The following is a 13,734-nucleotide window of genomic DNA, read 5'->3' on the forward strand; positions in this document are numbered from 1 at the left end:
ATTATTTTTCTATTAAATACAACATACAAAAAAAATATAAAATAAATAAGATACATTATATATATATATACATATATATATATATATATATATATATATATATATATATTGCGATGACTTTTCCTTTCGCGAGCTCGGAGCGCGTCCGCCGTCGCGATCTCTCCGTCGCGCGGATGTTCCGTTGCGCCGGCGAACGGGAGTACGATTCGCCGGTCGGGAGATACGGGAAAAGGGGATCATCGACAAAAACACAGAGAATCGAGAAATGGTTACACGCCGGGAGGGAACGAGGTGGAAGGTGTTCCGCGCGTGCCGTGACGAAACCATAAAACTCGCGAGAATTGCAATTGGGCGCCAGATACGGTCTTGCACGTATCAATTTTCATCAAATACGCGCGATAAGTGCGAAAAAGACGCGAAGAAAGAATCCGATTTCGTCACGGGCGGACTAGCTCACCTAACGGTAGAGGGGCAGGGCGGATGTTGAACTTACGCGATATGGAAGCAAGAGGCGACACAGATAGAGCGACAAACACGCGAAAAAGAAATTAAATTCGTCAAGCGTAACAAAGAAATAACAGCTTTATTAATTTAGAAACGGTGCGTCCGAACGATGAACAAAGATAAACGGTGTTAGGCCCGGTGTCGATAAATTCGCGGAAGCGAGTCTGGGTGTTCGAAACGGCTTAGCGCCACCGAAAATAAGACGCCGTTAAATCATAGTCGATCGGGCCTGGGCCCGAGCGCAATTATACCAGGTCGATTATCGGACCCCTCGTGGATCGATAATATTTCGCTCGCTGTTCTGACATGCCGTACGAGTACCACATGCATCCAGTACACCCCTAACATGCACCGCGCAGACGTCGCTCAAAACGCTCCATACACTGTTACGCATCAACCGCGAAATCACTTGATCGCTAATCCACTTCAAGCGTGGGATTCGATACACATAAGCAGAATTATTTCCACGCGAAACACACTCACACTCGACGACGAACTAACGACATACAGGATCGCGAAACACACTCACACTGCACGGCAGACTACTCACACATACCGTACTTAAACACTAGACGGGCGACAGATTTCGCGACTATCATATTACGCCGTATTATCGAGCCGCGATCTCCAGAGAGACGACTTACGCTGAATCTAACGCACGATACTAATCGAATCCGCGAAACCAATGATCCGGACGCTTCGGGGCTCGATTTGCTTGCCGACGTGGCCGTGTCACAATCGCAATTACGCTAATGCCAACGCGATAAACACCAATAATTTCGAGCCGAGCTCGAACGCAAAAATAACACGAAATCGCGGCCACGACGGCAGAACGAAGGATTCCGATCGCGATCGCGCGTGGCTACTATATAGCGGGATAACCTCACCGGCAACGATGCTCTTTCCTCGGGAATCCGGGGCTCGGCAGCTTCCCTCCGTTCGGCCCCTCGAGGTCCTGCCGCACTCCTTCGCACTCTCTTCGCCCTCTGCCGGGATCCCTCCTCGTTCTCACTCACGCTTATTCGCATCTGCTCTCGGCCTTTACTCTCGCCCAAAACGCGTCTATCGCTCTCACACGCTCGCGCCAGTCTGACCCGGGAGCACCGCGATCTAGAATCGGTAACGCCGGGCCAGCCGAGGATGCGCAACCGGGTTGCGTGTTATCACGACCAATCACGCGATAACACGCGAGGCAGCCGCCTGGCGGCATGCTCATGATCGTACCGGGGGCGCGCGCACCCCCGAGATCGCGATCAATATATTTTCCACGGGGCCCTTCTGAGAGGGCCTTGGCGGTTCCGCCGGGATCTCGGAAGCGAGGAACGCAACGGTGTCCCTCGCCGACCTCCTCTTTTTCCCGCCGTGTCTCGCGGCGATGGAGCTCCTTCGGGATCCTTCGGGGCACGTCTCCGCACGGTCTTGCGTCGAGGCGCGAGGATCCTCCTCGTCCTTTCGCGCTTCTTGCCACGCTACCGAATTCGGTGGTTGTTAATTCCTTTGCTTTTTCCTTTCGTCCTCCCGAAGGTCGTCTTCCGAGTTGTTGTGATCGTTGTTTTTGATGCAGCCGTTTTCCCGCTTCTCCGGTAAGGCTCCCGTGTTGTATCGAAATAAGGAAATAATAATACAATTAAAAAGATGAAATAAATCCGACAAATAACGCCCCTCTGGAGATTTCGGTACGGCCCTAATGTTTTGTGACTGGCGCGGATGCGTTTTCCGCGCTCAGCGATCGGAGAGAGATCCGGCGGACGTGCGCGAGACGGCAACGTCACAATATATATATCTATCGAAAAGAATGGGACTTCCTTTTGATCTCCAGAAGTACGTACTTTCATGAAAAATGACCCAAATAAAAATTGTAATCATGAACGACTCTCTTTTGATGATCTTGAACTTGACCTTGAGGTCGAATGGATACGATTTGTTCGGATCATTTCACTCAATACCATCCTCCATTGCATATTATGATTAACTGTCAATATTTGCTCTTCAAATGACACCTAGGTCACTTTGATCATTGATATAAGAACATATCTAAACGTAAAATTTTCCGCCCTTTTTAAATCCGGAGTCAAAAAAGGAGGTTTTCATTTAAAAAATCAGTTCTAATTTTCAATTGACCCTCAAGGTCAATTTCAAGGTCACCAAAAGATAGTCCTTCATGATCTCTACAACTTTTGTTTGGGTCATTTTCCGTGAAAGTGGTACTTCTGGAGATTACTGGGGGTCCCATTCTTTACGAATACCCTATATACATATCTATATATAACTTATATAGAGTCCTTATATACAGGGTATCCCAAAATTATAAGCTTTCCTTTTAATGGCAGATTCCTTAGAACATTTCAAGAAAATTCTAATATAGAAATGTTGAGGCTATAATAGTTTCTAAACGGGAAACAATTATTTTATGCATGAGAGAGCTGAGATTTTACGCGCTCAGGCACGGTGAAATAACAAGTGAAAAAAGTGCTCTATAAATTGGATGAACTTTTTACAATATTGTGATTAAAGTATAAATTTACAATAGCATTGTAATTATATGTTTTCCCTTCTCTACGCATTGCATTAATATATTCTTTTTACGAATAATGAATGCAAGAACTAAAGATATCTCAAAAATGTTTCAAAATAGATAGATAGATAATAATTTTATTAATCCCCTATGGGGTTACAAGTTTCCTTACATACTACTACAAATTCCTTAACCTAATTTATTAACCTAGATACATATTCCTTTTTTATAATCTGTCTTTCTCTCTGTTCGCCCTAATAACTATTTTACATATACTTATCTCTACTTCTTATTTTCTAAATTGAATTTCCGCTTCCGGCGTATATCTCTTTATTCCCTTTCCATCCATTCTATTCTCATTCTCACTTCTTCCTCCATTCTTCCTTCATTCCCTCCTCCACTCCCTCTTTCTTTCCTTCCCTCCTATCTTCTCCTTTCTTCTTCTTTCATCCATTCCTTCCTTCCTTCGTCTTCCTTCCTATATCCTTCCATCCTTTCATTCTTTCATCTTCTTTTATTTCCCAACTTGAATCTAATTACCCTTCTCCACCTTTCTTCACATCCCCATCTTTAATTACTCAGTCTTCCATCATCCTCCTTTACTATACCATCTATCATATCTTGAATCCCTTATTTTCCTCCCCCTTTTTTCTATACCTATGTCCATCTTCCTATTTTCCTCTCCTTCCTGTACTCCTCTTTCTCTTAAAAATTCCTTTATTTCTTGATCTCAGTTCTCCATTATCTTCCCCCTTCTTCATCTCTTCTTTATCTCCTCCAGCATCTCACTATTCCCCTTCCTTCTTCTATCTTTCCATTCCATTCCTTCTTCCCTCTCCCCCTTCTCTATCTTCCATCTTTATATCCCTGTGTTTCCATTCCATCTCACATATCTTTCATGTATTCTCTCTATCCCTTTTCTTTCTTCCCATCCCCATATTTCCTTGCATCCATAGCCATATCCTTCTTTCCCAGTCCCTTTCCCATAACCTCTTTCCTATGTACTCTTACTCCACATCACTCATCACTACTGCCGCTCTTCTTCCTCTTTCTCTCACGTGTGACTTCTCCATTCCTCTGTAACGTGTATCCCAAATCTTTAAATTCCTTTACCTCCTCTAGCTTTTTTCCCTTCCATATCCAGTCTATTTTTTTTCTACCTGCTCCCCTTCTGAACCTCATTACCTTTGTTTTTTTTTGGATTTGATTCTAAGCCTTTCCTCTAGGTATCCTTCTAGTCTACTCAGCATTGCTCTCATATCCTGTTTCTCCTCTGCTAGCATAGCTATATCGTCTCCATATGCCAAGATGTATACTTTCTCCTTCCCCAGATACATTTTTCCCCATTCACCTTTCGCCACCTCTTTGTCCAAGTCCGCTAATAGTATGTTAAACAACATTGGGTTTCCCTGTAGTGGACCCTATCTTACCCCTCTCGCTGTCCAGAACTCTCCTTCTTGTCGTTCTCCTACCTTAACTCTGTTCCTAGTTTGCCTTAGTATTTCCTCTACTCTGATTACCAATCCTAGTTTCCCTCACCCCTTTTTGTCTCATTGTTCCTACTAAGGTTTCTCTATCTACTGAATCACATCGTCCTTAGACGATTATCTACGAATATTATTTTTCCTCCTTTTTTCCCTAACTGTCTATTTATCATATAGTTCAGTGCATATACTTGATCCACTGTCCCCATTCCCTTCTTAAATCCCGCCTGACTTTTTGATAACACCCTTTTCTCCTCCATCTCTACTCTTAACTTTTTTTCCTAGTACCGCCGTGTATATTTTGTACAGTGATGACATTAATGTTACTCTCCTATAGTCTTTGTCCATCTTGTCTCTTCCTTTGTACTTTCACTTCATTATACTCACCCGTCCCATCGTTCGTCCCTCAACCTTGTAATCATCTTCTCTACCTTTCCTCACTCAAACTCCGTTTCTTCTGCGCAGTCTTTCCTCTACTTTCCTCCTCTCATTACCCTCCCTTCCATTTCTCCTAGTAATTCCACAAAGTATTTTTTCCATTCTTCCAGCTTTATTTTCTCATTTATCCTCTTTTTCCCTTTTCTTTCTCCTCTTCATTCCAGACTTTCCTCTTTCTTCTTCTTCTTCCTCCATTTCTCTCCTCTTTTCTTTGCTTCGTACATTTCCTTATATCCCCTCCTTTCTCTATCTATTCTCCTTCATGTTCTCTTCCTTTCTTTCCTTATCTCCTTCCTTCTTCCTTCTATCCTTCTTCCTCACCTTCTTCTTCCTTTCTTTTCTTCGCACCCTTTCATTGTTTCCCTTATCCTTTTCCCTATTTCTTCTATTTCTTCCTGAATCTCTTTCTCTCTACCCTCTATTCTCTAGTTTTTCCCTAAACTCTTTCCTTTCTTTTTCCCATATCTCTCTTTTCGTTTTCCCCCGTGCCTCCCTGTTTCTTCCATTACTTTTCCCTTTAGTCATGCCGGGTGGTGATCTGACTCTATCTCTTCTTCTCTTTCTAGTCTCTCAATCCTTTCTCTAACCTTTCCATCTCCTATAATGTAATCAATAACTGTTTCTTCCCTTCTCCCGATATATGTGAATTCCCCTTCTTCCTTCAACCTCTTTTACACTTCCATTTAATATTGATCACCCCCTACTTTTTATGTAATCTATCAGCTTTTTTCCCTTTCCATTTATTTTCTTGTATTTTGATCTTCTTTTTTTTCCTTCTTCTTCCCTCTTTCATCCACTATTCCATTCTCTCTCATTTTCCATCTCTCCTCTCCTATCCTTGCATGATCTTCCTATTCCCTCCATGTTCTCCATTCCCTCCTTCATTACATTGCATATCATTCTTCCCTCTTCCTCTTCTTCTCCTTTTGTCTCTCTTTTTATGTTCTTCTTAATTCCCATTAACACTCTCCCTCCTGGCTTTTTCCTTTTTATTTCTTTTCTTCGCTGTCTGTATTTTCTACATGAATTCCTTTGGAAATTTTTTAACTTCCCTCATCCTTTCTCCTTTATCCATGTCTCTGACATGATTATTACATTCCCTTACCATTTCCATTATCCATTCCTACCTTTCTTCCACTCCTTCTCTCCACCTCTTTATTTCTTTCCATCTCCATCTCCTTTCTTCCACCTTCTTCTATTTCTTTCCCTCTTCCTCTCCATCTCTATCATTCTTCCTTCTTTCATTTCTCTTCCACTCATTCTCTTCTTTCCCTTTCCTTTTGTCTCCCATCCTTCCATTTCATCTTTCGCTCTCCAGTCCAATCCATTCATTCATTTCCTTTCTTTAATTCCTCTCTTCTCATTATCCTCTTTTCTTCCACTTCATTTGATTATCCTTATCCCTTTCTCTCCTTATTTCCACCTTCATTCTGCCTCTATCTCCATCTCTATCGTTAACTCCTGTGTTAGTTCCTTCATTTTTCTTCGCTACTTCTTTAATCCTCCCTCTGACTCTTCTAATCATTACGTTCTTTCTTCTCTTCTCCCTTTCTTTGATTTCTCCCCATTTCTCCATCTTTCTTATCTTTCTTTCCATTTCTCTCCCTTTTCCTACTTTTTTTCTTTCTTCCTTTAATTTCCACTTGTCTCTAGTCCACGTGTCTCTTTCTAAAAACTTCTTTTTCTTTAACTCTTCTCTTTCTTTCTCCCATATCTTTTCCTTCTCGTCCACTCCATTCCTCCATCTCCTTCCATTTCCTTATTCTCCATTTCTTCCATTCATCTTTCATCTTCTTCCATCTCTTCCTTCCTCTCTCTTCATTGTGATCCTTTTCCTTTCTTAGTCCCACTCCCTTTCTTTTTCTGCTCTTTCTATCCATCCCTCCATTAATTCTTTGTTTCCATATTTCTTTTATATTTCCCGTACTTCCTCTCCTCTCCGCCCCTCTTATTCCTTCCTTTCCTTTCATACTCCTTCTCTTTCCTTTTATCATTCCCCTCCATCATCTCCTTCTCTTGTTTTATCGCCTCTCTATACGTTAGTCTTTCCATTACTCCTTATCCGCTCTCCATTTTTATCTGTTCGCTCGCCTCTGTCTAATTCTAACTCTTCTCGCTCTCTGTGCTTATCTCTAGTCACCTCTACCTATCCTATATTCCCGGCCTCTTTCTATCTCTTACCGCGCGACTCCTTCTCTTTCTGTCTGCTTAATCTCTAACTTCCTTATGCTTTTGCCTCTCTTCTCTCCTTATCCTTCACTTGCTGCCTGCGCTTCCACTCCCTCGTATACATATACTCCTCACTCCACTCTTCTCACTCTCAATTCCACTTTCTTTCTCTCACACACCTTATATTCTTTTCTGTCTCACCTTCTACTAGCACACTTTTCTCCACGCTTTCTATGTCCTACCGGAAACAAAAGTAAAAAAATGTTTCAAGTTTCACGTAAAATTTTGCGACATGTTTCAATTTTAGCTGTCAAAGTGATCGGATTCGGGACACCCTGTATAAGTACCATCTGTCTGTTTGTCGGAACACGAACTACTCCCACAGTTATGGATCGATTTTCTCGAAATTGGTATCAAAATTGTGTTAATTTTACGAGGATGGTTACTATGTGATTTTTTTTTAGTTTTACATTCCCACCCGTCCACCTACGCAACGACATACCATCCAAGCAGCCACACATGCGCTTCAACATTTATGGACTGATTTTCTTGAAATTGATATCAAAATTTTGCTAATTTATCGGGGACGATTAATATATAATTTTTTTTAGTTTTTGACCTCCATACACGCAACTACTTTCTCATTTATAAGGAAGTAATATGTGGTTTATTTTCAGTTTTACACCCTCACCCATCCACCCACGCACCCACCGACGCACTTCCACATTTATGGACCGATTTTTTCAAAATTGATATCAAAATTTTGCTAATTTTTCAGAGATGGCTAATGTGTGAGTTTTTTCATTTTTACACCAAACGTACCCACATACGAACTTTAATATTTATGAACCTATTTTCTCAAAATTAGTATGAAAATTTTGCTAATTTTTGGGGGATGGCTACTATAAGGTTTTTTTAATATTACATCTCCACCCATTTACCCCACACGAACTTTCATACTTACGGACTTATTTTCTCAAAATTAGTACCAAAATTTTGATAATTTTTCAGCAATGGCTATTATGTAGTTTCTTTTAGTTTTACACTTCCCACCTATTTACGCATTCACACACGCAACTACACACATATGCACCCGACACATCCGAATACATTCGAATACATCCAAACCTACCCGACATATCCGAAAACACTCAACACAACCGAACACACTCACACACACACATACAACACGCGCGCGCACGCGCGCGTACACGCATCACGTGACGCATACGCATGCACACGCACGCACACGCACGCACACGCACACGCACGCGCGCACACACGCATACAAGCCCGTGCAAAGCGTGGACCTCTAAGCTAGTGTGTGTGTGTGTGGTGCGTGTGTGTGTGTGTGTGTGTGTGTGCGTGTGTGTGCGCATGTGCGCGCGCGCGCGTGTGCATGTGCGTGTATGTGTGTGGGTGTGTGTGTATTACATAGATACATATATACAAATATACATATGTTTAACTTTAAATAAAATAAGAGAATAATATGAAGAGATCAGAGTAGGTTTCTTTTTCTTTAATATTCTAAATATTAAAATGTAAAATGTAACTGCTCGCCAATAACAGGAGAATATGTTATCGATTATCTCAGCCGGCAACGCCGAGGTAACGTTCGCCGACACCGAGGCGGAAATTATTCTCGAGCGAGCGGCCACATGGCTGTGGAGCCAACGGGATAAGGATGCTGGCTGGGGTAACGATACGCATCGAGTGCTTCTGGTTCTTCGCCTGGCGAATCTCTCCCATGATGACAACCTCACGCCATCTGCACCACCACTCGAGCTGCAACTCACCGCCAAACAGATGGAACTGGAAATCGTGCTTCTGCTCTGGAGGTAAATCCGCGATATAGGATTTTTTTATACTTAGAAAAATCTTTTTATTTTATTTTCTTCTCTCTCTTTTTCTCGAGAAGAAGAACAAGAACAAGAAAAAGAATTGCATTTTATATCTTGCATTTTATAATCTAAAATTATTATAATTTATTTTATCATATTTTTTTGGTTTTTCATATAAAAATAAATATAAATTAAGCTGTCAATTTTTTCTCACATTTTTTAGAAGATAAATATATGTGTATATATACAGAATAAATTAATAACTTTGTCACAAAATAATAAGAGAAATCAATTGTAAAAAATGTGTTTTTACATCAAATGATTTATCTTATTATTTTGTGCATCAAAGTATTGAGGTAAGATAATCGAAAAATATTTTATGAGAAAGATATATACAGGATGTCCTAGACCACCAGTACACTCCTTTTCTTTTAAAAACTAAGCATTTTAGAGAAAAATGTTTTGAACAAAAATTGTATGGTTTTGAGGGGAACATAAGATAATGTCATTGGTTTGACCTTGGATGGCATCGTTAAAATCAAGTCAAGGACAACTTTAATTTTTTAAATGGAATTCCCTATTTTTACAATTATCGAACACTAAATAATTTTCGAGATATTTTATACTAAAATATGTCAGATTAAGATACAAAATAAATAAAAAAATTCTTAATGAAAAAATTTACTTTATTATAGCATTTTGGAAAGCTCTAGACATAAGCTATAAGAATGTGCAATAAAAAATAGGGATTTCCATTTAAGAAATTAAAGGTGTCCTTGACTTAACCTTAACGATGCCATCCAAGGTCAAACCAATGACACCATCTTATGTTCCCCTCAAAACAATACAATTTTTGTGCAAAAGTTTTTCTCTAAAATGCTTAGTTTTTGAAAGAAAAGTGTACGGGTAGTGTACGGGTAGTTTAGGACACCCTGTGTATACACATTTATATATATATATATATATATATATATATATATATATATATATATATATATTGGCAGAGTGTCCCTTAATTTGCGGATAACCTCTCTGTCCATAAAGCATATTAAACAGAATTGAAAGGTCTGTGCCGTTTTGCGATTATTACGATAATTATTAAGAAATAAATTTTAAAAAAGTGGCCAATCCGCGTCTTGCACAAGCGCAAGAAAAGACATCTTATTGTAACGTGATTGGCACGTGTATGTAAAAGTTCGGGAATACTCCTAAAAAGCGCCTTTGCAACCCTATACAAAAATGAATAAAAACCATGGATACATATATACAGGGTATCCCATAATTTGCGGAACAGATGTCCTACTGTAATGCGATACTATATGCGCAGTGAAATGATAAAAGGCTCTATACGTTCGTACACAGCCGTCGTAGAGCGTCTGTTCCATTATTTCGCCGCGCCTAGTATCGCGTTACGGTTGGACGTCCTGATCTGACGATATTTATCTCGACATTTCATCTGATATTTTACCGATCTGATCGAGCGCTGATCTCGCCTTTATTCTCGGTCCAACAGATTCCTTGTCTTGATGATGCTTCGATTCGCCGATTGTCCGATCGATGCACGATCCTTCCTGATCATTTATTTTGATGATGAGCGATTATGCCGATGATGCCGACTAACTTTATTTCGACGATAGTTCTTTGATCCTGATCTCATGTTCCATTTGTTCATGTTGCAGCGCATAAGATTTATAAATAAACTTTGCGATATACATTGAACGACGAGTGATCTCTGACGATACTGGCATTAACGTAAACTGGCGAGGTTTCCGATCTTATTCAGTGAACGACCTTGTTTTGATCTTTCCACTCGTCTCTCATATCCAGGATCAACCTCGACTTGATCGCTGGACCTTCTCCATTAACATTGCGCTGACTTCGACTATTTCTTTGTTCTGATGATCGTCGATGTGTCGATCGACGCGATTGATCCGATCCTGCGGAGCGAGTAACGATCGATCCTGATCCGAATGCCGCGTCGATAGCGTTTCTCGCATTGATCCTGCCGCGCAAGCGATCTCGCTGATCGCGCAATGATCGCCTGATCGCGTCTGATCGCGGAAGCTGATGTGCCTGCGAACGATCTGATCGACGATGCGCCGATCCGATTATCGCGACGCAAGCGGACGACTTGATGATGTTCCGGATCTTGAGTCGGATGGATACGCGACTCGAAGCGGCGGATTCGATGCCGGATCTCGATCTGACTCCTCGATCCGATCCTAGATTATTCGCCGGACGTCCATTTTCCGGACGCAAAGATTTTGATGGAGCGCGGACGACGTGATTAGACGCGGATTTATCGACCGATTCGACGGAGTGGATCTGATCCTGGCGGATTCTGATCCGACTTGACCTGCCATGATCTGACTCGATAGTTCTGAGATCTTCCGATTCGATCGACTTTTCTTACATTCCCAATTTCCTTTCCGTCGCTTTCCATGTGAGACTCTCTTTTTCTCACTTTTTCTCTCTCTCCCCTGTTTTAATCTTTAACTTCATCTTTGCACTCTTCCTTTTTGCGATATTTTGCGCATCATCTCTTTCTTTATTCCACATTGTGCACCTCATTCTGCTTTTCTCACTCATCTCTTTCACTTTCTCTCTCTCTCTCTCTTTCTTATTTATCTCATCTCCTTTCGTCTTTACTTTTTTCGAGCATATTTTTCTTCACGTTCTCTCTTGCCGAAAATAGAAGTTCTTATATATATATATATGCAGTCAGGGCTGGGTAATATTTGAAATAGTTCCATTTTAAATATATATTTAAAATGAAAATGCCATTTTGTATTTTAAATGCTTTTTGGAAAACTATTTCCATTTTACATTTAAAATAAAAATATCTATATATTTAACTATTTAAAATAGATAAATGTGATTTTCTAAGCGTATAAGAGGAACCAAGTCCCGTGATTGGCCAAAACACAATTTCTTTTATAGCTACATTGAATTTAACTTTCATGAATATCACTTGTTCTTTAACTTCCAAGAACAAAATTATCAAATAAAACTATAAAATGTATGAATATTTCAATAAATTACATATAAAAAGAAAAATCATTTTGCATTTGAAAACCATTTAAAATATCTATTTACCCATTTAAAATAGATTCTAAAAACTCATTTTACATTTTTTAAATATATTTTTTAAAGTATTTTATATTTGAAATTTTAAATGCAATTCGAAAAGCATTTTGCCCAGCCCTATATACAATACATACACGCACGCACGCACGCACGCACCCACACCCACACCCACACCCCCACACCCACACCCACACCCACGCCCACGCCCACGCCCGCGCCCGCACGCACACACACACACACACACACACACACACACACACACACACACACACACACATATATATATATTATATATACACAGAATGTCCTATAATTTGCTGATTACCCGTCGTGTGCATATAAGGATGTCAAAGTGAGTGGGAAAGTCCTTTACCATTTTACGATTTTCCAAATAATTATTGAGATATTCAGTAACCTTTAACGTGCACACTTCAACAGAATTACATAACGGTCACATTGGAATCCTTTCAGCCCCCACTATTAAATACTTGCTGCAATGAAGCTATTTAAATTTTTGACTTGAAAAAATTACATAATAACTTTCATCCTTCTACACGATGGAATTGTGTTTTTACATAAAATTTGATTTTAAATATGAACAAAAATTCCTCAAAGTCCCACCAAAAAACAACGTGAAAAATGACTTTTTTACTCAAAAAATCAGAACTCATACTATTTTTGATATTTTAAGCTAAAAATTTAATTTGTTACTCTCAAGATGTGACACTTTAAGAAAAAGATTAATGCAATAGGGCGCGTTCCAAAAAAAGGATTTACTTTGAGAATCGAAATGAGGAATCAGAGTAAATTGAATTTGTCTGGGGTTAATCTGATCCCATAGTGTACGTTAAAGGTTAAAGATCTGCCAATCCGCGCTTTATACAAACGCGCGATGAGAAGAGACGTCCTACTGCAATGCGATATTTGGCGCGCAGCGACGTGGTGAGAGGAGTGTTTTACACGCTCGTACGTAGCCTTCATAGAGCGTCCCTCTCACCGCTTTGCCGCGCACCTTATATCACATTACAGTAGGACGTCTCTTCTCGTCGCGTGCTTGTGCAAGGCGCGGATTGGCCTATCTTATTTAATTAATATGTTTAATTTTAAAATGTCGCCAGTAAATAAATTAATAGACAAATGTTTATACGACCAAATTGGCAATTTATTGTTTGATTGTTCTATCACAACGTTTCGACCATATGGTTTTAGTCCTTATCAAGTGAAACTAAAATAACAATACTATAAATAATGATAGTCATGTTACAAATGAAATAAATAGAATTATGTACCTAGGTTATAATTAACAAGTAGAAAGAGAAAAATTGAAATGTCAAACTGACATTGTTCAACCACTATGTTTGGAATACTGAGAACGACAGTCGACATTGCTCCAAACACAAAATTTAATTAGCCCCAATTTTTATATGTAGTGGAAGTTATTCTCGATTCGACTAGTTTTTCTTTTAACGGAAAGTTTTATGAACAGATCTTTGGCAGTCCTATAGGGTTTCCGTTATCACTTATTTTAGCAGATATTGTGATGGATGATTTGGAGACACATTGTTTGAGTTTACTTAGTTTTGCGGTTCCTGTGTATTATAGATACGTAGATGATATTTTTGCTATTGTTCCACGTGCAAAGGTTGACGAGATTAATTTGATTTTCAATAGTTATCATCAACGTTTAAAATTC

The 13,734-nt window shown here is 39.8% G+C and overlaps 1 protein-coding gene across 3 annotated transcripts in view; it reads left to right on the forward strand.

The window, feature by feature from the left end:
• LOC126859157 (uncharacterized protein CG3556) overlaps window positions 1-13,734 on the forward strand; it is a 61,353-nt gene that overhangs the window by 21,876 nt on the left and 25,743 nt on the right. For all 3 annotated transcript variants that reach the window (XM_050610190.1, XM_050610191.1, XM_050610192.1), the window contains exon 3: window positions 8,708-8,951. In XM_050610190.1, coding sequence (XP_050466147.1) covers window positions 8,708-8,951 — 244 coding nt within the window. The remainder of the gene's footprint in view (window positions 1-8,707; window positions 8,952-13,734) is intronic.

This window comes from Cataglyphis hispanica, chromosome 2 (genome assembly GCF_021464435.1).
Source record: "Cataglyphis hispanica isolate Lineage 1 chromosome 2, ULB_Chis1_1.0, whole genome shotgun sequence".
NCBI classification, from domain to species: Eukaryota; Metazoa; Arthropoda; class Insecta; order Hymenoptera; family Formicidae; genus Cataglyphis; species Cataglyphis hispanica.